Here is a 26,873-nt window from a genome sequence, read left to right on the forward strand (position 1 = left end):
TCCTTTCCTGTTGTTCTTTGTTTATTTTGGTATTAACACTCTGAGGTCTGAAAACGCGCCGGCGCGTTTTGTAGGTTTTTTTTCACATTGCAGCAAAACAGACTTAAAATACTCCGTCATTTTTTGTCATAGAGACATAAGTAATATATCAATTGAAACTATAGAATATCTTCTTTTATCTGTATACACTCAGAGCAAAAAGAAAATGTTGTGCTTTTTGCATAATAAAGAAAACTAACATGATGCGTGATTTCTCCTCTCCCTCTGAACGAAGTCCAATCTGATAGTTCTCAGAAAATGAACTGTAACTTAGTGAATACTAATCATAAAAAAATTATACTTAGCCTATGTCTGAAAAAACGTTGAAATGTCAAGTGTTAAAATGTGTAAGTCAAATCGAAAACAAACCTTCTGTGTTTATGTAATCTGTATGAAAAGAGAGCCATGTCAGAAGTCCGTGATTCAGCTCATTATCTGCTAATGTGGCCACACCCACGGAGCCAGCGCTATTCAGACGCAAATTCAGAGGCAATACATGCATTCATTGTCTCAATCGTGTATTTATTGTCTTGAAAAGTGTTTATCTGGATGTAAAAGTCATGGTTAGCGAGCTCTAGAAGACATGCAGTTAGTTCCTGTTTTCTTTTCTTCTATAGATGAATTTTAGATGAGTTTTTGTTTCTTTAGCGCCCTCCGGCTGCAGTATGAATTGGAAACTCCATTCATGGAATAGCCTCTTCTTCTTTTAGATGAATTTGTGGACTAAAAATGCACAGAGAGCGCCCTCCGACTTCAAGTATGAATTGAAAACACCAGCGCTCATAGTAATGACAATGAATATTAAATAAATATAACTCCTCTGTATAGAAAATTGACATAAGCATATGAGAATCCAGTATTTCTCCAAATGTGCATGCTTTTAAACTAAAAGCCTATATTCAGACTCTTTGCATCACAGAAATACATTATATTTTAAAGTATAATATAAAACCATTACTTTATATTGTAATAATATTTTTCTGTATGTTTCATATATCATGATGAGCTTGAGACATCACAGAAGTTTTTTTTCACAGCCTACCTGACTGAAATGCCTCATTAACCCTCTGGAGTCTGAGGCTGATTTGGGGCCTGGAGAAGTTTTGACATGCTCTGACATTTGTGCTTTTTTCAGTTGTTCATAAACATATAAATGACAAAAGTGTCATTACACTGTATTCAGCACAAACTAGGCTACAATAATATGTGAGGAACATGTGTGTACATGTTTGTGTTTTTGAAGGAATAACGTTTATGCGTGGTTATTGAAAAAACAAAAAACTTAAGTCACTAAAATAAGGCCAAAAAAGTATAGTAAATCTGTGTTTACAATACTTTAGGGTATTGGAGGTTGCAGACTAGAGTTTTTGCTTCAAAATTATGTAAAAATTATGCTGCCTACTCCTTCATATAAAACAATATATTGATTTAGTTTTTGTAAGACACTTTTTACCAAGAAACACAGTATGCATGGAGGCGTGAATCACCACTGAATAATGGGCCATTCTCACCTGAGAAGACAAAAGAATTGGATAGTAATGAGCTGAAATGACTTGCATATTAATGAGGCATTTCAGCCAGGTAGGCTGTGAAAAAAACCTTCTGTGATGTCTCAAGCTCATCATGATATATGAAACATACAGAAAAATATTATTACAATATAAAGTAATGGTTTTATATTATACTTTAAAATATAATGTATTTCTGTGATGCAAAGAGTCTGAATATAGGCTTTTAGTTTACTCACATATTATTGTAGACTAGTTTGTGCTGAATACAGTGTAATGACATTTTTTCCATTAATATGTTTATGAACAACTGAAAAAAGCACAAATGTCAGGGCATGTCAAAACTTCTCCAGGCCCCAAATCAGCCTCAGACTCCAGAGGGTTAAAGTTTTGTTGAATGTTCGCCGGTTCCCGCCTCCTTCTTCCCACATTTACGAACTGTGTTACAGAAACATTCTGCTGCAGAAACATAACGGAGACATTCAGAAACGACAGCACAGAATAAAGCCGCTCACACCAGTCTCCTTCGTTTCTGCCGCTGCCTCAGTAGATGCAGTCATCCAGCGTGGTGGATGCACACTGTCATGTTGTAAATAAGACAACGTCTGTATTGCAAACCCCTTTATGTTGCAGATGTTCTTGTTTTTGCCGTAACACAACATCATTGACATAGAAACCAATGCAGTTATTGCAGAAAACGAAAAAGAGGCATGGACACACAAATCTGATCTGAACAATTGCGATACACAACGTGGACGTCAATCATTTCAGATAGACATGCCATCGATCAGCCAGGAATCAGAATTTGCCGGAATTAGCGGCACAGGCCATACCGTCAGCTGCGCATTCTTCTCTCTGACAGTGAAGTGACACACACCCGCATCCTCTCACTCGCTCATTAAGCATAATACAAATTCCCGCAGGTTTTGAGCTCACACTAAAAGCAGGTGAACCACTGATCTATATAAGTATATACAACCGCTTCTCAGTCTCAACTCTTGGGGCTCTATGATTTCCGCGACGGAATCCAGTCATAAAATCGGAATGTATAACGCGGAATGTCACGGAATTTGTCAAATTTTGAATGAATAAATCAAAAGTAGGTCAGTAAATTTAAATCACTTCGCAATATGGACTTGTGTCTGTGGATATTAAACCGCAAGAAGACTATTTAAATATGAATCCTACATGTTCTGCGTGTCTCTGTGTGAATGAATGGCGCAGACACACAAATACGTTTATTACATACATTGAAGCATGTGTGACTCTCGTGGTGTCACTATATGATGACATGAACTTTATCTCCAGATCTGCTCTGAGACTCACTTCATAAGCATTTTACCATTTAATTTGAGAAATACTATTGTTGATTCATACACAGAAACTTCAAGATCTTCACAGCATCCCTTCAAAATACAAGTTCAGTGACAGAAATATATTAGGATATTGCATAGTACTATGTACTACTGTATTACTATTGTACAGTATAATGTCTTAATGTAATGCTGCTATTACTACTAATAATAACAACAACAATACATTAATTATTAAAACTTTATTTTTAAAGGAATAATTACACAATGTTTCATCTATATTTTAATTTTAACAATAAATCTCTGTTGTGCAGCACCTTGTTTGCCAAAAAAATGAAAGGGTATATTTAAATTTAATTTGGTTAAAAATAAATTAATGTTTTATGCTTTGAATTGATTTCCAGAAAGACTAAAGTACACAACACAGAATTTCTGGGTGGGAAAAATCATTACAATTGTAATCAAATGAATACATTTTTTTTTTAATTCAATGACTTAGACATGTTTTTGATTAAATCATTCAAATGGAATCCAGAAAAATTTAAACAGAATAAGTGAAAAATAAAAAGTTTTTCATAGAGCTTTAAAATGTCATTATTAAACTTTTAATAAATTGCTGTTAAATTGTATAAGTTTCATGATTTATTAAGTTTGGTGAATTGTTTCGATAAGCTTTTTGAATACTGTATACATACTGTACGTGAAAAAGCCGTGGTTTTTTTACTTGTTTTTTCTGAAAATAAAATTTTGCATTGCAGAAAAGTAAATTTTTGTTTGTATATGCTGTCAGTTATAGTTCTTTGAAAGAAAATCGGAATCGGCAAAAATCGGTATCGGTAGGTCACACTTACAAGAAATCGGAATGGCCAAGAAAATTGCAATCGATGCATCTCTTATTTTAGATCAGATTCCAAATGGATTTGGATTGGCCTTAGTGATCAAGTTTTATATTTTCACCTGATGGACAATAAAATCCCACAGACTTGCATTGAAGAAGAAACTCAACCTGTATATAAACACTAGGATAGGCTATTTTTTGCCTAGTAACCACCCACAACACCCTAGCAACCAAATAGCATAGTTTTGCAAGGGCAAGCAGTAGTTTTCTTTAGAAACTGTTCATATGTATTTCTTCTCAGATGGATTTCTCAGATGGTGTATAAGCGTATTCATTGCTGAAGGAATCTGTGTTATCTAAACTACTGAATTAGGCTAGAAAAAAAGACTCAAATGAAATACAGTTAATTATAGATGTGGAATCAATAAGTGGGTTGTCATTTAAGACACTTTGAGATAAAAGCGTGCTGCGCTCGATGTCTGGACTTTATCTGACTCTAGCTGCATTTGCTGTCTAATGTGTTAAGAAGTGTGTGCTACTGTTTAATTTGACCTTGAGTGTATAATCTTAACTTGATCTTCATGGTTTATCGGTGGATCGGCACTGATGACAGCAGCTCATCCAATATTAACGAGGCCAGAAAGCACATTTCACTGCAGCTTCTCTCCAGCTCTGGCTCCGGTCCCTTCATAACCCTCAGAAACGCTTACGCTGCGCTCTGGCAAATGCTAATTCATTGCACGGCCATTTAATGATGACAGCGATCGTACTGAAAGCTTCCAGTGTTTGACCAGAGGCTTTGTTGGCATGAATGTGTGGACTTGTAAAATTCTTCCTTTAGAGACTTCAAAAATAAAATAGGACTTTTGAAGAAGAAAAAGAATAGAATCAAATTAATTGCATGATTTCCTAATTAATTAAATTAATGGAGTATATTATTATTTTATTAGAAATAATAAATATCCTGCAAATGATAAAGATCATTTTAAAACACACACACACACAAATGGTGTTTTAAAGGATGTGCAGTTGAAAAAACTAATACAATACATATTTAGTGATTGATAGGGTATTAGCCAGAGTGTTGCTATGTGGTTGCTATGGTACTTTAAGTGGTTGCCAGTGCGTTTCTATGTGGGCGTTTTGAGTGGTTCCTAGAGTGATGGTATGCCGATTCTAGTGTGTTCTGGGTGGTTCCTGAAGTTTTGTTATGTGGTTGCTAGGGCGCTTCCCAGAATTTTGCTTTGTGGTTGTGAGGGTGTTCTGGGTGGTTGCTACGGTGTTGCTATGCAGTTGCTAGGGTGTTTTCCTAAGTGTTGCTTTGCGTTTGCAAGAGTGTACTGGGTGGTTGCCAGTGTGTTGCTATGAGGTTGTTTGAGTGTTTTCCCAAGTGTTGCTTTGCAGTTGCTAGTGTGTTCTGGGTATTTGCTAGGGTGTTGCTACTACATTTGTTAGGGTGTTTTTGGTGGTTGCTGGAGTGCTGCTATGTGGTTGCTAGGGTGTCTCACCAAGTGTTGCTTTGGATTGCCAGAGTGTTGCTATGCGATTGTTAGGGTGTCTCCCCAAGTTTTGGTTTGCGGTTGCTAGGATGCTGCTATGCAGTTGTTAGTGTGTTTTCCCAAGTGTTTCTTTGTGGTTACTAGTGTGTTCTGGGTAGTTACTAGGGTGTTGCTATGCAGTTGCTAGGGTTTTTTCCTAAGTGATGTTTTGCGTTTGCTAGTGTGTTTTGGGTGGTTGCCAGAGTGCTGTTATGTGGTTACTAGGATGCAAATAGTGTTACTATCCAGTTTTTAGTTTTTAGAGTTGGGAGCAAGAGTGTTTCTGTGCAGTTGCTACTGTGTTTCTCTGAATGTTGCTTTGTGGTTGTTAGGATGTTCTGGGTAGTTGCTAGGGTGCTTTCTCCAAGTGTTGCTTTGTGGTTGCTAGGGTGTGTTGGGTGGTTGCCGGAGTGCTGCTATGTGGTTGCTAGGGTGTTTTCACCAAGTGTTGCTTTGGATTGCTAAGGTGTACTGGGTGTTTGCCAGGATGCTGCTATGCAATTGCTAGGGTGTTTCCCCAAGTGTTGCTTTGTGGTTGCTAGGGTGTTCTGGGTAGTTGCTAGGGTGTTGCTATGCAGTTGCTAGAGTGTTTTCCCAAGTGTTACTTTTCGGTTGCTACAGTGTTGTGTTTTTGCTATGGTGCTGCTAGGCGGTTGCTAGGGTGTTTCCCCAAGTGTTGCTTTTCAGTTTCTATGGTGTTCTGGGTAGTTGCTAGGCTGTTGCTATGCAGTTGCTAGAGTGTTTTTCCAAGTTTTGCTTTGCAGTACCTACAGTGTTTTGGATGATTGCCAGAGTGCTGCTATGTCACATGTAGCTACTATGTGGTTACTAGGATGTTTTGAGTGGTTACATAGAGTGTTGCTGTGCAGTTTTTAGGGACTTCTTGGTGGTTGCAAGAGTGTTACTGTGCAGTTGCTAGTGTTATCTGGGTAGTTGCCATGTTGTTGCTATGCGGTTGTTAGTGAGTCCTAGGTGGTTGCTAGGTGCGGACAAGTTACATGCCAGAGTTTTATATTTAGGATTAGTGGTTTAAGTAACTTTGTGCACAATAGTGATAGTGATGCTTCAGTAAACAACACTAATGACTAAGGGAACTACAAATGAATATCTTCAATCACAGAAGTCTCACATTTGATGTGGCTTGGGGTTCATTTCCAGTGAAGTTTCCATTGAATGTGTCTGATGTCACTGTGGCTGTCTGAACACTAGAGGGCGCCAGAACACAGAGAATTACACTTATTCAACAGACTCCAACAGAGTCCTTAGATCCACTCAGCATTTAAGTCCATCAAAAAAACATACATTTACAAAAAATAGAGTCAAGTTTAGCCTATTTGTTTTATGAATATGAGCTTGTTGAGTCCAATAAAAACATTTAAAGCAGCAGACTGGCTCAAGCCACAAAGAACACTAAAATCAGAATGAAGATTTAATTTTTGAAGTTGACAGTCATCATGAAATGACCAATTTACTTTCTTAATATTGTTTCTTGATTACTATGCTTGATTCCCTAAGTGCACGTTATTCTAAAGAAAAAAGTGTTTTGTTGTAAAAAATAAATAAATAAATAAATAAATAAATAAATAAAAATAAATAAAAAAGACCTGTAATTTCTAATCAAATCTAATAATTTTGGTTCTGAATTTACCTTAATTTTCAGCTGACATCATCAAACTCTTAGTTTTTCAAACTTTTTTGTTTTTATATTACTTTTTCAGGTGCTCTTCCTCTATATTTTCACAAGATATTTGAAAGTTCAAGTGCAACAAAATGTGGTTCAGATGAGTCAAGCTGGCGTACCGTCGGTCTGCAGCACAAGAACAATCTGCAAAGTACCTTTCTGCGAGCTTCATGCCCACACTTACCTCGTTCAGAATAGTGTTGTGATGAATGTCCCTCGGCTTTGTTTACTGCGGTAAAGTCGGAGGTGTGCGGATGATCTCCATCACCAATGGCAACACATTGAAAGCGCGTCATTGTATTCTCAGGGTCTGAAGCAAGGCACACTCGAGAATATCTTAGAAAACAGATAGGTATTCGTCTCTGTATGACGGCCCTCGCATGTATGTGTATTGACGCTACTGAGAGCTTTGATTTACTGCGTGTTTTCATTCCTTTAATGAGGGAAACCATGAACGCCAGATGACTTATTTCAGTGGTGGATGTGCAGCATTATCTCAAAGACAATCAACAATTAACCTAAACACCTGCTATGACGTCCTTCAGGGGTTTATAGATGTGTGAAAAAGTTCTCCAGTGAATCAGATGCTTCCAGCTGTAAGCAGATCTTATTCACATCCATATCTCAATTAAATGTTCAATTGAGTCATATTATTGATTTAAGGGTTTAGCATGTAGTTTCTGCGACACTAGTGGCACCTAGCGGAATTACAAAAATAAAGCATATTTTGCAAAAGCCCCTTTCACATATTGCGCCTCCCAGTAACTCAAACATCACAAACACAGCTCTTACTGGTGCTTGTGAACGTATGTCCAAACAGGTAAAAGTAGAATAGTTTCAATAAAAGGTTCAGCATATTATTAGGAATACTTTTAGCTTTGTTGCACTGTATCATGAATAAGCAATTGAGTAGACTAAACTCTGTCTAGAGCAAACGCCAGCCTCTCGCTTATAATAAACCAATTCATCGTATCTGACATGATGCGCCACAACTGTTTGAGGCTGAGTAAACATTATAAACTAGTACATTTGCCTTTTTGAAAGTGTGCTTGATAGTATTGAAGCATGCATTGTAGCGCAATGCCCTGTTCGCTTTGATGCGTTCATGACCTGTTTAACCAAATAAATGCAGCGAATTTTGGCTTGCACTCCCTTAGTCGAAGCTGTATGTCTTTTCCCATGTAAAGTGTCAGCCATGCTCCCACACCAGATAAACACCCTCTGGCTCCACCCGCTACAGTAGCCATGCCCCAAACTTTCACTATAGGTTAAGCTGAAAAAAGAGACATATCTCTGCTCTCAATTTTTAAATGTTCCCCCGAAAGGCTCAGTGTTTACACTTTTGGGAAGATAAACCCATGAAATGATATGAACCACTGTAAAAACTTTAGAATATAGATAGGAATAAATCTGTATAGTTTGGTGTATGTAAAGCTGTTGAAATGGAGATTTCTGACTCAGTGCAGGAGAAAAAACTCAACCTTTAAACATATGTATTTTACTTGAAATCTGCTGTTTCAAATATAGAGTAATAAAATAAATACTTAAATGTATATTTTAGATGTTTTCTTTCCAAAAAGCTCAAAATCTAAAAATTGACCAGTGCTTTACAAATCAGTGGGTTTACATGTAGTGGCTTGCCTTAAAGGGTTAGTTCACCCAAAAATGAAAATTCTGTCATTAATTACTCACCCTCATGTCGTTCCACATCCGTAAGACCTTCATTCATCTTCAGAACACAAATTAAGATATTTCTGATGAAATTCGAGAGCTTTCTGTCCCTCCATTGACAGCAAATGCAACTACAATTTTCAAGTCCCAGAAAGGTAGCAAAGACATCATAAAAGTAATCCATGTGACTCCAGTGGTTTACATGAGTGCTAAAACAAATGTTACTGCAGTAAAAAAAATGTTACTGCTTTATTTACAAAATATTAATCTCCAACGCATCCAACAGTGTCTGCTCTCATATCGACACAACATGCATGTGTCTTGGTTCCCTCGTGAACATGCATTGGAGAATAATATTTTGTAAATAAAGCGGTAAATTATGTTTTTTGGCACAAACAAGCACTCGTGTAAACCACTCTAGTCATATGGATTACTTTAATTACTTTAATTCTTGCGTGAACTAACCCTTTAATTGGAACTTGAGTGCTGTCCGAGATGTTAAAATATGGGCCGAAATATCAGAAAGTAGAAAATAGGCTCTAAAAATGAAAAGTGAAATGGTGTAAAGAGAGTGAAAATCCCATAATTGGATCCAATTAGAAGGAGCGTGACACAAAGGCCCGACCTGACCCCAAAATGTGCCAATAAGCACTTATCATGGCTAATTGGCCCATTACTTAATCACTAATGGCTTCTTAATGTTTTCATCCGTCATACTGAGAAAGAAGGCTATCTGAAAATGATAGGATTTGCGGTTTTTGGGTAGAGGATGTGAAAACTTCACATTTTTAAACTCACTTTTAGATTCACACTCGGCCGCGTTACACAGTTCAGCTGCTCCTAACTGAGACAGATAAAGTCAAATCGGAAGCTCAAATCAATTGTGGAGAGCCAGAGAGGCTTGAATCATAGTATCAGAGAGATTTCAGGTGTCTGATTATACTTTAAAAGGTCACAGAGGCATGTCTTCTTGTATAGACGTGTTTTCGTAGCTCATTCATGCTTGTATACTTGCTTGAGAGCTGTGCAGAAGTTGTTTTCTGATATATATTAAACAGAGAAATGCCAAGCACTTGTAAAGATCATAGGCTCCAGTCAAATATATTTGTTGTGTATTGTTTGATTTTTATTATGTAGTTTACATTGTTGTATCTATTTTACTCTGTGAAGTGCTTTGAGAAGCTTGCTTTAAAAGCACTATATGCAGTTTATATTTTATAATTAAGTATTGTATAATTTTACTTCATTACATTTATGATACAAGTTAAAGCTCGACTCAGTGACTACGTTTACATGTGCACCAATAATGCGATTATTTCTCATAATCAGAGTAAGGTCTTAATCAAAATACATTTTTATTGACGTACACCACCTAGTTTAATGCGATTATGGTTACTACGATTATGAGCTTAATCACATTCGTTTGATCAAAGTATTGCGTTTACATGATGTAAAATTTAATCGCAATATTGCCAAAATCCCATTATAATCGCATTATGAGGATGCATGTAAACGCACTCATTAACCACTGGCCGATCTGTTAGTAATGCCATATTAAAATGGTTGTATTTTATAAGCTCAAAGCTCAGAAGTGTAGCAGACATTCTGGAGGGAATTAGAAAGTTCTCAATAAAATGCTGGAGTGAAATTCAATTCAAAGGGCCCTTGGTTGGAAGTGAACAGGATCAGTGTCAGAGGAGATTCAGATATGAGGTCAAGCAGGTGTTGAAGTCTCTCTGGCACACACACAAATACACACAAGTGTGTGTTTCCTGCAGGGTGAAGTCGACACGTCCTGCCTCATTACTCTTGCTCTGTGTGTGTCTGACAACCGCTGTTATCCGCTTTCCCTTCACACACACACAAACAGACTGAGGTGTACCTGGAGCTGTATTAATAGACCCTGGACATATTCTCTGTGATGCAGACAGGTTGAAAGAGATGTACAGCTTCCTAGATGAGTTCAGATTCTTTGTGTTGATGGGTGAATCTCATGAATCTTGATGATAGACTCATATTTCACCTAAAATAGAAATACCAAAAAATTATAATGAAACCTAAATAACATTTTTGTATCATCTTGTACCATTATTTAAATTATAATTTTGCATGTTAAACCCAAATACCCATTATTGCAAAGAATGTGAGTGTGTGTGTGTGTGTGACTAATCTGCAAATACTCAAGTCAAATCTCCAGATTCTCATTAGTGATGAGAAATTTGAGTGGGAATGTACTTAATTGTCATAAAAATAACTGTAATCTTGATGCAAAATATCTTAGTATTTTTGTTTGCTCTATAGCTTGCATCCTAATCTAGTGGTCTACTACAGAGCACTTTCTCTCTCCTCCCATTCATGGCAAAAACACTTGATTTTTTTCAACCAGTTACCATCTTTCAGGTATCGAAAGCACATCAACTGCTCACGGGGTACCTCAAGGTTCAGTTCTTGGACCCCTCCTCTTCTCCATCCTATTATACAGGCACATAGTTTCCTCTACCATTGCTATGCTGATGACACACAGTTTTAATTTCTTCAGTACAACTGCATGTGTATTTTCAAGTGATCCTGAAGAGCTATATTAGCTGCTTTCAGGTGTGTTTGATAAGGGTTTGAACTAAACTCTGCAGGACAGTGGGTCTATAAACCTGGCATCGTATATTATGAATATTGTTGGCACTTTAACAAATCTTTAGTAAGTCGCTTTAGATAACAGCTTCTACTTAATGCATAAGTGTAACTGTTTGGGGGTGAAATATGACTTTCAAAATATAATTTTTTTCACCATGATATTTTAAATATGTATTGCAAAGCTGATCTGTGTCCTTGTGAGCAACAATCTTCTTTTAAAATGATCTTTCATGTTGAGTTGAATGAGTTAGATGCTTTAAGGATTGATGTTATTTCATAATATGGCATGTTCGTCCATTGTGAATACTATAAGGAAATGTCTACAGAACCTTCTCATATAGCCATTCATTTTGATATGGTTTTCATTTTTACATCAAAGTCTGACTTGAGCTTCATTTTTGTTCTACAGAAGCTCCACAGAAATTAAACCTGAACAACCTTCGGCGTGACTTTGGAAATGAATCAGGCGCCATTATTGTGTCTTGTTTCAAAGACAATTTTGAGATCAAACAAACTTAAATAATTACTCCTCGTGAGGCAGAAGAGGAGACGACGGAAATTGCTGATGTTCAGATGGTCACCTGAGGTGAAAAACTCTAAAAAATAAAATTGAGTTTAAATGTAAGAAAGGCACTGACTGAGAATATTGCATCTAGGGGCAAGACTTTGATGTCCTGCTGCTCTGAAAAACAGACAAAACAGACTGCTGGGAATTCTGACCTGTAGCAAGGTTGACGTGGATTTGTGCGTTGGAAGCAGCTGTTTATCTTTAAGAGGCTCTCAGGGAATTCTACGAAAATGACAGTGTTATTTACTGCAGAGATTGTTTTCATGAGCATTAGTGAGATACTGTTGCTCGTTTTAAAGGTTAGTCATGTGAACATGATTCATATCTGCAGTGAGCCGGAGCAGCTGACCCATGCAGAAGGGTTCAGTTCAACCCGTCTGAGAGTCATTCATCAGAACCGCCTCACTAACACACACGGACTCGCCCGATGACTCTTTTTCCTTGGCTGCATCCAAAATCACACATTTCCCTGTATAGTACAGTATGTGACAAGAATAGTATGTCTGAATTCACAGTACTCATAAATGAATGAGTAGGCAAAACGTAATCGGATGATCTACTACTTCCGGCGAGAATCTTTCCACGGGAGAGGATTTGTGAATGGCAGTGAAGCTTATTTAGTGGTTATTCAAAACAAGTACATACAGTCCTTGTTTCTCTCTCAATTAGTCTGTCTGTGATGTGCATCCCAAATGTTTGGTTCCTTTCAGAACATGAGATTCTTCACCAGACGTCGTGATTTTTGATGTTGTAATGGGCATAATCATCCTAATTAGGCAGCAGCGTTCTTTTGCAGCATTTAACATTTTGATGTTCTTTTTGTGTTTTTATTCTCTACTTGAACATTTTTTCTCTTGTTTTGAATGTTTGAGCAATTTCACTCTTGCTTCGTTTTGTCTCGGTTCAAACATGTTCAGCATCCTTTCTTTCTGAATTCAACATTTTGAATGTACTTGCAGTTGTAGAATTTGAACATTTTGTCTCTGTTCAGTGTTTTGAACATTCTTTGATTTGATTTTTTTTGAGCATGCATCCTTTTGAATCAAACATTTTGAGTGGTGTTTCTCTTCAATCTAATATTTATTTTTTACTGATTTAAGCATTTTGAAGAATCTTTCTCTGAATTAAAGCCATTTGATCATTTTATTTAAATGTCTTCAATTTGAACGTTAATTGGTTGATTTTTTTCAAAAAAACTAAATCCCTATTTTGGTTCTTGCAACACATTTCAAAAACAGTTGGAACAGTAAAGCATTTACCACTTTGTAATGTTGCCATTCCTTTTCACAACACTTAAAAGATGTTTAGGGACTGAAGACACCAAGTGATGAAGTGTTTCAGGTGTAATTTTGTCCCATTCTTGCTGCAAACAAGTCTTAAGGTGGGCAACAGTACGGGGTCTTCGTTGTCGCGTTTTGCGCTTCAAAATGCGCCACACATTCTCTATTGGAGACAGGTCGGGACTGCAGGCAGTCCAGTCAAGTACCTGTATCCTCTTCCTCCGCAGCCAGGATTTTGTAATGTGTGCAGAATGTGGTTTTGCATTATCTTGTTGAAATATGCATGGACGCCCCTGGAAAAGATGTCTTCTTGAAGGCAGCATATTGTGCTCCAAAATCTCTATGTACTTTTCAGCATTAATGGTGCCATCACAGAAGTGCAAGTTACCTTTGCCAAGGGCACTGACACAACACCATACCATGACAGACCCTGGCTTTTGGACTTGTTGCTGGTAACAGTCTGGATGATCCTTTTCTTCTTTGGTCCGGAGCACACGGCGTCCATTTCTCCCCAAAAATACCTGAAATACTGATTCATCTAATCACAGTACATGTTTCGACTGTGTGATGGTCCATCCCAGATACCTCCGAGCCCAGAGAATTCGACGGCGCTTCTGGACACTGTTAACATAGGGCTTCCTTTTGGCACAGAACAGTTTTAACTGGCATTTGTGGATGTAACTACATATTGTGGTACTTGGCAAAGGTTTGCCAAAGTAGTCCTGAGCCCATGTGGTGATATCGCTTATAGATGAATGACGATTCTTCACGTATTTGTTGGCAAACTGGTGATCCTCGGCCCATCTTTGCTCCTAAAGGACTAGACCTTTCTTGGATGCTGCTTTTGTACCAAATCATAATTACAATCACCTGTTGACATCACCTGTTTCAAATCACATCATTATTTAACCAATTTACCTGATTACTAGCCCTAAATTGCTCCTGTCCCAACCTTTTTTGGAATGTGTTGCAGGTCTGAACGACAGGAAAGGATGTATATTTACAAATGAAATTAAGTCAACTTAAATTTAGAAATCACTACTTTCTTTTTTTATTTGTGTTTTCCATACTGTCCCAACTTTTTCTGATTTGGGGTTGTATGATATTAAACAAAGTCCCAGCTTTCAAACTGTGTAGTTTTTTAAGAAAGTTTTGTGGCTCTATAATGTGTCGTGACCATGGTTGTGACAGATTGCTGTAGCGCCTCAGCTCAAGAGGCTCGTAAACCGATCATCTCTTCCTACTAGTTCATTTATAACATCAAATAAACATGAATGAACATGAGAATGAATGTTGTTTCAAACGAGGCAAGAAGTCAATATACACAATTTTTCAAGTTGAAGTCCACCGAGGTTAATCTTCTAACTCCTGACTGCTTTGTCAGACAAAATGGCGGATTCGGCGTTCTGATTGGTTAGATCGCTTGTCAATCAAACTTCCGGCGAAGGGTCAATTAAACAAAAACTTCTATTTGAATGTTTTAAACATTCATTCTCTTTAATTTAATCATTTAAATGTCTGTCTCCTGATTCTTGAACATTCTTCTTTTCTTCAGGTGCTTTGAATGTTCTTTAATTTAAACGTTTTCTCCAGTCAAACATCTTGAATACAGTTTTTCTTGATTTAAGTGTTTTTAAATTATCTTCTTTTTTGAATGTTCTCTCTCCTGATTCGAACATCTTGAACGTTTTTTCCCCAATTCAGACTGTATTTTTCAAATGCTTTGATCATTATTTCTCATGAACATTCATCAAATGTCATGACCGTTCATCTACTGATTAAATCAACTTAGATACGAAGCACAATTTTGGCTTTCCTGATGAATGTTACAGTGCGGCTCGTTGGGTTTAGAGAAAAAGTCAGTGTGTCTCTCTCTTGCATGCTCATGTTTTCTGTTTCTGGCTTTGGCCATGATTTATACTCCCTTCTCCCCCACTGCTGCATTGTCTAGTATTTTATTTATTTATTTTTCTCTCTTTCTCCTCCTCTCGTTCACTACTCTTTCTATAAAACTGAAGCTCGTCTGCCGTCGTCAGGGCTGAATTATCTCTTTTATCGCACGAGGGAGTCGTCATCGTCTCTTCCACAGCTGCAGACTCTCCGCAGAGGACACTTGGCTTCAGCCTTGGTGCTGATATAGGCAGCTTTCCAGATCACTACAGCATACACTATAGTGCCTGAGGCTTGGGTTTAGTATGCAGAATGTTAAGTAATAACAGGATGGTTAAACCAGCTGTTACTAGTTTACAACATTTGGCTGAATCTGTAATCTCATTTGGCTAAATCTGTAAATGTGATCTCTTTAAAATCTCAAGTAGTTCTCAAAGACAGCAATGATTTAATGATCAAATGGAGATTGAGCTCAAGTCTGTTGCTTCTCAGATGTTTCACTTATAAAAAAGTACCAATAATCTTATATGTGTAAAGAAAAATGTATTTTATCATTTATAATCTCTCAAATATAATGTACAGTCAAACCAAACAAATTATTTTTTATAAAGATATTTTTTTTTACTAGTGGGTACAGGACACTATAGTTCATTTATGTAAGTGAGGATAGCAAAATAAAGTAAACTGTGACATATTATACCCAAAAATTCTTCATACAGTGGACTTCCAGTAAAACTGATAAAAATTTGGAACCAAACATTATTCCATGTTTTGCTTAAGTGTTATCTGACATAATTAAGATTTTTTTTTTTTTCTGACACAGTTTAACTGAATAAACTGTATTAATGAATGAAAATTTCAAGGTGTCTGAATAAATCTTGGTTTGACTGTATATTATTTTAAAATATTTTTTCTCTTCATTTAAATTATATATATATATATATATATATATATATATATATATTTACAATATTACAACAAATAATGATAACTATTTAAGAGTTTAGAATGAAATCTCAATAAATATCTCAAATTGAGCTCAGATTTGCCAGATATTTCAATCAAAACTCAAGATCTCATTATGAACTAAATTTCTCATCAAACAATCCACAAATGTTTTCTAGCTCCGTACTCTTACACTGTACATTTCAAAGTTGTAAATAAAACAAAGTTTACTAGAATACATTTTACAAGAAAATAGTATTTTTATCAACTGCTGACTCATTTATATCTGTTTTTTAGTAATTTTAAGAGAAACATCTGAGACGTTGGCAAACATTACTTAAAGGGATAGTTCGCCAAACATGAAAATTCTGTCATCATTTACTCAACCTCAAGTTGTTCCAAACCTGTATGAATTTCTTTCTTCTACTGAGCACAAAAGAAAATATTTTGAAGAATATTGGTAACCAAACAGCCGATGGACCCAACTTCCATAGTTTGGAAAAAACAAATACCTTGGAAGTCAGTGGGTTCCTCAACTGTTTTGTTACTGACATTCTTCAAAACATCTTTTGTGTTCAGCAGAACAAAGAAATTCATACAGGTTTGGAATAACTTGAGGGTGAGTAAATGATGACACAATTTTCATGTTTGGGTCCCTTTAATTCTTCTGAGTAATGAATAAGTGAAGTCAGTGAAAACAAACTCTAAAAGGCTTCATTGTGGGTTATAAAATGTAAGTCGCTTTTCAAAAGGCGAAGAAAACAAACTTCATCAAATTCAATTTCCATCAAAAAAACAGCATCTTCAATTTAGACAAGACGAGCTTCACTTTCACTGGAGAAATCAATGAGCTCTTATTGTAATGTCTGCCATTTTTTTCCAAATGGAAGGAGCTGTATTGCTGCCGTTCTTTTTGTTTTCCCTTTGTTCACCATGAAATAAACCACTCTAGACCACATCAAGGCTATTTTGGGCTGCAAACAATTTTCCCCATAAAATGCAATCTCAGTTGTGGCTGTGTCATGGTTCTGCTCTTCAAGTTTCTTCCTAGACCCACTGGCCGTCTCTGCTAGACTTCAGTATCACTCAGCGAACAGATAAGTAGCAGATATTGGCATTACTGTACCTTGAACATATCATGTCTGCAATATAGGAGTTTATAGCATCATATGTTCTGGTTTCAGTCATTCTAGTGTCATTGTCAATGTTAAAATACCCTTTTGTATCCCAGTGCAATGTTGTGTAAAGAATATGACTTTTTTGGGTCATGCGGTTGCCTTTCAGCCATCATTGAGAGGGCTCACTTTGGACCACTGAAGCATTTTATACACAATTCAAAGCATTCTTTTTTATTTCAGGCCAAAGGAGATGTACTATCACCCTTTCTTACAAAAGAGCAGTGCATGTACATTCAATAGGCTGAAAATATAGAAAAATCTCTTTAGAAACTTGCATCAACGCTTCTTTTTTCAATCTTCGCCAATATGATGAAATATTTTTCCAATCTTTTAACCCATTTCAGCATCAAAAAGAATACATCGTTCCTCTGCAGCAGCAAACTGTGTGGAGTTTTTCTCTGGAAAACAACAACAACAAAAAACACAGTTTCCTTGTGATAAATTGGTGTTTGACCGCAAGCTGCAGACCAAGTTTTTGCAGAACACTAATTTGCGTCTTCATCTGGGTGTTGATGCTCAGCGTGTGCTTGTCCTCTCGGTGGAGCCGCTTCCTCTTTGATGAAGATGCTTGTAAGAAAGCGTCTGTGACTGTTGAACGTGTGGGTGTGAAATGACAAACTGCCTCTGAGGTCCCATGCCAACTTCACATGCCTCCAAAATATGAAAAGATCATCCTTTCCCAGAAATGAAAAAATCATTGCTGTTTCTTCTGCCTAAATACAATCTATATAATTAATGAACATCAGAGTGGTGCAGGGATGACATATTTTTGTAGGACAACCCGGAAGTCCGCATTAGCCTTGTTCTCTCGTCAACAACCCAATAGGATTTTTCCATTGGCTTTTGGATTATTGCAGAAAATAAGGTCTGCGATTAACAAAAGCTTATGATTCTTACAAGTTTTGTTCATCGTGATAATAAACACAACTTTTATTAATTTTTAAGTGTAAATACAGTCGGCAGAAGTCAAAAGCTAAACCATCACTAAGCTTCCAACGACTCTTTCAGTCTTTAAAACATTTTCTCTGAAAGTTTGAGCACAATTATAAACACAACGAGGCTGTGAAAGTGGATTAGTGAGTAGATGAGTTTACCTGTTCAACTCTTGCCCCATTTAGACACATGTTAGCATCAGCCTTTTACAAGACAAGTAAAACCTTTAAAAAACATCACAAGAGGGCATTGCTGATGTATTTTATATTGTAGAATAAAGCATGAAAATATCTTGAGCTTGCTTCAAGCATTTAACTAAAAAAAACATTCAAAAAACCCATTGGCTTTGGAACGGTGGAAGTGCTAAAATGCTAACTCGCCTCTGGGTTTTGGCCTACAAAAATACATCATCCCATACATATAAATGATACAAGTAATTTAATTTATTTAAAAATCTATTTTTTTAGATGTATCTTTAGTTATTGCAATAGTGTGCTTGTTACAGGAGCCAGAAAAAAAAACTAGTCAGTCTCAAGAAATGTAATTTGTGCACCACTATTACAATTGCTTTTTAAGATAAACTTACAGCATATACATCATGATCTGTTCTCTCTCAAATTCTCTTTGTCATTTAAAAACTATTCTTGGAACATATTTAATGTGACTTTAAACTGAAATGTCAACTGTGAATCGTAACACCTCCACTGTAATTTATTTGTGACATTCATAGCTCCTTGCGTATATTTTTTCCCTCAGTAAAAGAAAGGACAACGGAAGAGGACACACACTGCTTGAATGTCCACAGATCCACCCACCAACATTCACTTCAGATAAGACGAACACATCCGGGTATTTACAGGTTTATTTTGGCACAGTGTTCTGGTCAATACTGTCCTCTGATACGTACACATTTGGACAAGAGCCTTTGTGAGGCATCTCAGAGCCTGCCAGTGAAAAAAAATGGGTTATTGACTTTGAACACATTGTTAAGGTAAGTAGGCCATGACCTGTGGGCATCATGCCCACTTCTGCCTGCTCGACTAACAGCCCGAGCTCAAGAACATGCCCACTTACTGTCTAACAGGGATGGAGGGTATAATTATTGGCCTGAATGATGCATTGAACAAGAGTCAATTAAAAAGAAACCTTATTGTGATGTAAAAAAAACACAACAGTAGTGTGAATGTGTTGACGTCAATGCGAGTATTCATGTGATAGGTGCTATTTTTAATGAAATGCTGCAGCTGGCATGAATAACAAACTGACATTTCACTGTATTCACACAGAATTCATTCACAGACATATTTCCTGCAGATTCTCAATGCATGTTTGCTCTCAGAATGACTTAGTGCAAAGTTAGAAATATATATAAATACATATATTTAAATATATATAATTATATTTCATGCTCATAGTTTATTTACAAAAAAAGCATTATCATGTATCACCAGTATGAGGGATAAGCTAAATTTTGAAACAAATGTGGCAAAACATTTGTTTTATTTGAGATCTTATTTCACTCAAAATAAATCACTCATGGTTAATTGTCACGGAAAAACAGCTTTTTTCTTCAGATAAAATGAAAAAAGAACGTTCTAACCACTGCAAATAAGAAAGTTCAGTGAAGTAAGAGGAAGCAGAGGATGAGCGCGCTCACAGAGGAACAGAGCGGAGCGCGCGCGGAAGGGATGAAGCTCGCGCTGTTGCTGCAACGAGCTGTACTCATACTCGCCATTGAATTACTTTGACTGAATTTATGAAAATTGAACTTCTTAAAGTGCAGGACAGATTTACAGTATGACAGAACCGCGAGAGTACATGACGCGAGGAAAATGTGGCGACGTGTCCGTTTCTGGCAACAGTTGAGACTTTTATACGGGCTATATTTCTCTTCCCTGAGAGGGAAAATATGGAGAAATAGTGTTTTACCGTCCTTATTTACTACAGCGCTGTATTTCAAGCGGTTTTGATGAATCTGTAGATTTCTTTCCCGAGCGAAACGCCCCAGGAACAGAACCGCGCGATGAATATTCTTTTTGGAGAGTCTTGAAACGTTTAACGGGTCTGAGGTAAAACTGCGCGTCAAAGAACTCAGACCATCTCCAAAATGTGCCAAGGCGACGCCGCACCAAAACAACGCACGGAAGGATCTCTGAAAGAAGCCGGGAAGCTCTTCTTGAAGCACACGACATTTCACGGATTAAGACACGTCTTTCTGAGCGGCTCGTACCCGCGCAGAGTCGCGTGGCTGCTGGCGTTTCTGACGGCGTTGGCGCTTCTTTTTACTTGGTCCTCCAACCGGGTCCGATACCTGCTCTCGTCGCCGGTGTACACCAAGGCGCATATGGTTTACGCGAAACGCCTCGTATTTCCCGCCGTGACGATTTGCAACCAGAACATCTTGCTGCCGCGACGTATGAAAAAACCGGACATCTTTAGCGCGGGACGGTGGCTCGGGCTCTTCGGGAAAAACTGGCAGGTGTCCGCCGCGGTTCGAGACGCGCTCGCATCGCTCGATGACGGAACTAGTAGTGAGCCTCCCTGGTCACCGTTATCTCGCATACTGGACTTCAACCACTTTCTGCCCCCTCCTCGAGACTCTCAGCCCTCCATGAGGCAGTTATTGGACCGTCTGGGGCATCAGCTCGAGGAGATGTTGCTTTATTGTCGATTTCAAGGGCAACTGTGCGGACCGCGCAACTTTAGCACCGTAAGTGTGTTCATTTAACTTTAGGATAAAAACGATGAAAAAAAAATCGTTGTAACAGAAGCGAGATAGCAATTTCTCTCTTGCAAGTTGTTGGCTTTGTTCGCAATAGCATACTGCCATATTTCTCGTAATATTTTTGAAGTAGGCATATGTGCACCATGCAAATTTGAACGTTTTTCAACTAAATTAACGTTAATTCAAACTTTGTAAATTTGTATGCAGCTACTGTGAAATCCCACAATGCACTGCTTCTTGACCTTCCATTTCTATTGTAGCCTAACTAATTAACTGAAAGTAATTTCAGCTGCAATTTTATATCTTTTTTGACTTTGTATTGACTTGGAAGATACAGCATGTTGCCTACTACTTATTAAAAACAGTAAGCGACGCAAATACTCTTACTGCTGTGTGTAGTGCACTTTGGACAGTATGTGAAATTTCCATTTGTCCAAAATATGTAGTATACAAGAGCACACTAAATGGAAAAAAAAAATGGATCCCATAATGTGACCTTTTAATTTCCGGAGTGACAAATGAACTGGAAGCTCAATCGACTGCTTTTTAAACATCTCCATGATTTAGTCAGACTGCCAAATGTTTCAGACGTTTTTACTCAAAATTGTAATTTTGGTGATTAACTGGATTAAACATGCAAAATAAAAAAAAATGTTTGAAATATTTTATCATTGCACTCTCTCCTCTCATGCTACTTTAAAAATAGCAGGCAAGTATACATTATCTACTAACATATGGTTGTGTTCTACTCTGTACATGGCCTCAGTCAAGACCCCATTTATCTAGATGACTGCTTGGTTTTAAGATTGCTTTATTTGCGCAATTATATTCATGTCAGTAAACAAATACAATTGAGCTTTAGTGTCATGTTGAACACATTTAGCAATGTGACTCCTGGGATATCGTGCTTGATATATTGCATCAGGAGGCCCTCAGCATCCCAAGAGCCTTATTTGCAATCTCCTCTCGTTCAGGTCCCACGTAATTTAGCTAAATGTATGCAGCACGTTGCATTTGCTGTAGAAATTATGATCCGTCATTTTGACGAGGGCAATGCCCTGTGAATAGCTTTATTCTTCATTCTGCATTGCTAGTATGTGACTATAAAATAAAAAATGAGGAGACGCAGTCAAGGTGTGTATTTGGGAAATTATGACTGGATTTATGCAGCTCGTTTCTTTTTAACACTTCATTTTTGCATATTTTTTTAGGGAAATTGCTGGTGTTTAGCATGAATCATTTGACTGTGGGGCTTGAAGCACTTTGAATTGATTTGTAGTTCAGCATCAATGCAGCTGCTGTGGTAGGTCACTTTCCCTGTGGGCTTGTTTCTATTTAGTCAATACACACACACACACTCTGCTTTAAACGTCTTAAAACTTTTGCTTTGTAATTCTACTTTTTCTATCCCCCGTTCACACATGAGCAGAGTCACTGTGTAATTCAATCGCAGCACCTCTGCATTAGTGGAAAGAAGCTAAGTCAAGTCTCAGGGGTCTATACAGATACACTTTCGTTTAAATTGCATCTATCTTGTACTATCAGCACACTGGAGTCTGAGATTGAAGCGTCAGTCGAGCTTGAAGTAAACTGTAATTATCCCAACACAGTTCTCAACCGCTCTGCATTTCTTCTCGCTGTAAAGGAAAATGTATTTTTCAAACAGAACAGCGCTCTGTTTTACGTGAACAGTATTGGTAGGAAGGGCTTGTAGTTTGAGTTTGATGAGTCAGCTGATGTGATGGATTTGATATATTTTAGGCCCTGTTTACACATGGTATTAAGAAGCATTTTTTCCAATCTGATTAAATGTAGATGACACTAAATAAATGGGGTCTAAAATGTTTTGAACTTGTCCATTTTCGACCACTTCCAGAGTTTGTCGAAAACGCATTCTACTAGATTGCTTTAGTAGTGCTTTTTTGGCTGCACAATTAATCGAATTTCTAATTGCGATCACGATTTTGCATGTTACGTTGTGAGAGGTGAATCATGACTACTTCAGAGTGCAAAAGGTCTAACCCAGCACAAAAGGAACTACCAGTGATGTAAGTGTACGCTGATTGGTCGAACACACGCGAAACATCTACAGTACCTGCCATTAAAGGGTTAGTTCACCCAAAAATGAAAACTATGTAATTTATTACTCATTCTCACGTTGTTCCACACCCCTAAGACCTTCGTTCATCTTCGGAACACAAATTAAGATATTTTTGATGAAATCCGATGGCTCAGTTAGGCCTGCATCGCCAGCAAGATATACTTAACACTTTCAGATGCCCAGAAAGGTGCTAAAGACATATTTAAAATAGTTCATTTGAGTACAGTGGTTCAGCCTTAAAATTATAAAGCAACTAGAATACTTTTGTGTGCCAAAAAAACAAAAGAATGACTTTTCAACAATATCTAGTGATGGACGATTTCAAAACGCTGCTTCGAAACGTTACGAGTCTTTTGTTTCAAATCAGTGGTCACGTTATTTCAGTAAACGAGGCTTCATTACATCATAAGTGTTTCGCAATTTCAGTAGTTCATGTGACTTCGGCAGTTTGATAAGCGATCTGAACCACTGATTCGAAACAAATGATTCGTAAAGCTTCGAAGCAGTGTTTTGAAATCGGCCATCACTAGATATTGTTGAAAAGTTATTTTGGGGGGTGTTTTTGGCACACGAAAAGTATTCTCATTGCTTTATAATATTAAGGTTGAACCACTATAGTCACACGAACTGTTTTTAGTAGCTTTCTGGACATCTGATAGTGTTAATTGTCTTGCTGGCAATGGAGGCCTCACTGAGCCATCGGATTTGATCAAAAATATCTTAATTTGTGTTCTAAAGATGAACGAAGGTCTTGCGGGTGCAGAACGACATGAGGGTGAGTAATTAATGACAGAATTTTCATTTTTGGGTGAAACTAACCCTTTAAAAAGCTGTGTACACAGCCTATATGTTTACTCCACAAACTAACTCTACAAATATGGAAAACCGTGATAGATAGATCTTTCAACCTTACGGCAAGAAAATCCAATGCAACTTTGAGCAGAAACATGATTATATGTTTCTGCTCAGTAAATGACATTGGGCATCAACCACACGGCAAAAGCTAATACATTTTCATATACTGTCTACTTTCTTTGTATAACAATTCTATCTAATAACATATTAGGCTTAATGCTATAGTAAAGCAATAAAAAAAAATTCAGGGAGTGTTGTCAGCTTTTTCAGTTGTTTCAAACCATGGTATAAAGCTATTCAAAACATAATTGGATGTAAATTGTGATAATCGTAATTAATAATCGCAATTAAAATTCAAGGGAATAATCGACAACTATGATTTTTGTCATAATCGTGCAGCCCTAAGTGCTTTAGTAGTAGTCATGTGGTTGAATGCGTTTGAACAGCCACCGCCGTCTACTGACCTAATGCATAAACATTATGGGAAGCGCACTAGCCAGATGAGATTTAAACTTTGTTGGCTGAAGACCCAAGTTTGGTTAGAAGAAGAAAAACGTACCAAGCATTTAACCGCCCATAGACCCTCCCCTCGAAGAATCAGAAGTGGTTGAAAGTGGACAAAAGAGATGGATTAAAATACCAGGTGTAAACGGGAATGTGTCTCCCTCGTCTACTTGTGATCCGATCGACCAAAACACATCTTAATACCAGGTGGAAACAGGGCTTTAGGTTTGTTGCATTCAGATGTTTCCTTAATGGTGAGAGGTTTGTGTAGTGCCATCTTTATTTTTACTTTAAAAATTTCATTGGTGAAAAAATTGTTATCTTGTCTAATGTTGTGTATTGTATTATTTAATATTAACAATTGTTACATATGTATTATTGATGAATCTACCTTTAGATGAAATGTGGTGTGAAAACTTTTACTCAAAGTGACTATAAATTATTACTTACAGTCCATTTAATGAATCATTCATAAGTGTTCTTTCAACGTCATATTTTCTGACTCATCTTCAGATGTATTTTTATTATTAAAACATTTTGCTTTGCATACCTCAGTTTTTCAAATGAGGTGATTTGAATAAGGATGACATCTCAAGGGTCATATTGAGAATCAGTGAGCCTTTGCTGGCTCTGAAGGTTGTGGTCAGTGTGGAGACCTATCTGAGAGATTGAACTGAGATGGCATTGAGAGATTGGAGCCTGTGTTCCTGTCCACAGGCAGACCACTGACAGATAAATAGTAACCCCTTTAGCAGGCCTGGTGGTCCTAAATTGGCCATATTACCTCTCCATTACATCACTGACTCTGCTGTCGATGTGTGCGACCCGCAGGCTCTCGCTGTCAATAGAGGAACCGCTATTGATTTTTGTGACCAAGTTGAGTTGAGGCACACCCGGTGGCCATCTTTGTGCCAATATTGATCGCTGTCAGACCGGGAACACTAACCTCTCAAACCTGACAAACAATTTAGCCTTTGAGATCAAACCCACACACAGCTACCAGGAGACCAAGGGCTCTTCCGACCGAAGCTTTACCTTTTTGAATTTGAATGCTTTAAAGAACAATTCAAAATTAAAATGCATTGCATTACAATAGCCATAGATGGTTATTTAATCATTTTCATGACTAAGGGCTTAAAATTTGGTCTTTTCTTGAGGCAAAACTGTAACTCATGCAACATAGCAGAACGGATTTGGGTAAATTGTTCGCAAAACCATTCAAAGTTAAACTGTCATGTTCAGTTCAGTGGTTTACATGTTCTGCCCACGTTTTATGACAGGTGACCTGTTCAACAGCTTGACTTTGGCATCAATGTATGTATATAATTTCGTTGTTTTCCGATTCAGCAGCATTGATCTAATCCGTTGTGAAAGCACAGAGTCATCGTACTAATGGAGCCACCAGCTGCGGCAAAACGGACAGTGAGTTGTGCGGCTTATTAGACACGCAAGCTTTGCAATCAAAGCCTTTTGACAACTCTGACAAAAAGCTTTAGCTTGCTAGGAGTTCACCATGGTACGCAGGCAGGCCTCGGGCGGGCGGCACGGTGCCATTTGGGTCTCGGTGAATTATTCATTTCAGAAGGCGAAACTGTCATTGCGCTGATCTTGATCAGTACTGATGGGTATATCAGTCACGCTCGCGAGACGCCGGAGCCGCGTCTTCTTCAGCAGTCTTCCTTCTATCATGGTGAAGTGGAAGCTAATAGTGACGTATCGCCTTCTATTTCTGGCCCTGCTGCGTAAGGTGGATTGTGAAATTGCTTTGTGGAGTTGCAGGCATGTGGAAGAAAGCATTAAATAAATAAGTAATCAAAAAAAAAAAAAGTCTCGGGGCGCAAAAAGAACAATGTGCGATTTTAAAATCATATATCAGGGTTTTGCACTCTTCATATTTCATGATAGACTTTTTCATAATTTCTGCCTCCTTTTGTGTTGATAAATATGTTGGTTTTTGGGTGGATAATAAAATACTGCCACCTATAATGGGACAGATTGTGTTTCACCTTTTACAATATTTGCTTATACATGCATTTTTGTTATATGTATATGTGTGCACACACATACACAAACACGGTTTCTTCAAGCATCTTGGATACATGGCCACAGTTGTTCTGGATTTAGTTTATCTCATGTTCATCTGTTTCTTCATTTAATCACAGACAGACTCGATGGTGAGATCAGATCTCTGTGTGGAGCACCAGCTGTTGTCATATTCCTTGTGTATTCAAAAATTGAAAAGTGAAAATACTCCATCATCTTTGGTCATCAGACAGATAAGAGTAATACATCTGTTGAATCTGTAAGGAGTCTACTTTTATTTGTGTGCATTTACAATAGCAACAATGTTGTTTTTAAAATAATGAAAGCAAACAGGTTGCGCTTTCTGCCATCTCTCTCTGTGAACTTGAGTGCGGAAAAGAAAGAAAGAACCGAAACTTGCCTCACAGACATGAAAAATCTATCTATAGAAAGTTAAATGTCAACTTTTAAATGAACCAATTGAAATGGAAAACACATTCTCAGGTTATGTAATCCGTATGTAACATGCACATAGGCACGTCCACTACTGTGGAGATGACGAGTCAGCCTTGTCAACGTCATCACTGCAGCCGAAAATAAAGAAAACACTAGTTTATCAATCAATTATTAAAATGTTAAAGCAGTCTTATTGC

At 37.5% G+C, this 26,873-nt stretch overlaps 1 protein-coding gene across 4 annotated transcripts in view; it reads left to right on the forward strand.

Moving 5' to 3' along the window:
* asic1b (acid-sensing (proton-gated) ion channel 1b) overlaps positions 1-26,873 on the forward strand; it is a 210,925-nt gene that overhangs the window by 148,269 nt on the left and 35,783 nt on the right. For 2 of the 4 annotated variants that reach the window (XM_048182461.1, XM_048182458.1), the window contains exon 1: positions 19,738-20,723. The exons of the other annotated variants lie outside the window; for them this stretch is intronic. In XM_048182461.1, the coding sequence (XP_048038418.1) occupies positions 20,121-20,723 (603 nt within the window). In that variant the 5' untranslated portion in view covers positions 19,738-20,120. Of the gene's footprint in view, positions 1-19,737; positions 20,724-26,873 lie in introns of those variants that run through there. 4 annotated transcript variants of the gene reach the window in all.

The sequence above is a fragment of the Megalobrama amblycephala genome, linkage group LG2 (assembly GCF_018812025.1).
Source record: "Megalobrama amblycephala isolate DHTTF-2021 linkage group LG2, ASM1881202v1, whole genome shotgun sequence".
NCBI classification, from domain to species: domain Eukaryota; kingdom Metazoa; phylum Chordata; class Actinopteri; order Cypriniformes; family Xenocyprididae; genus Megalobrama; species Megalobrama amblycephala.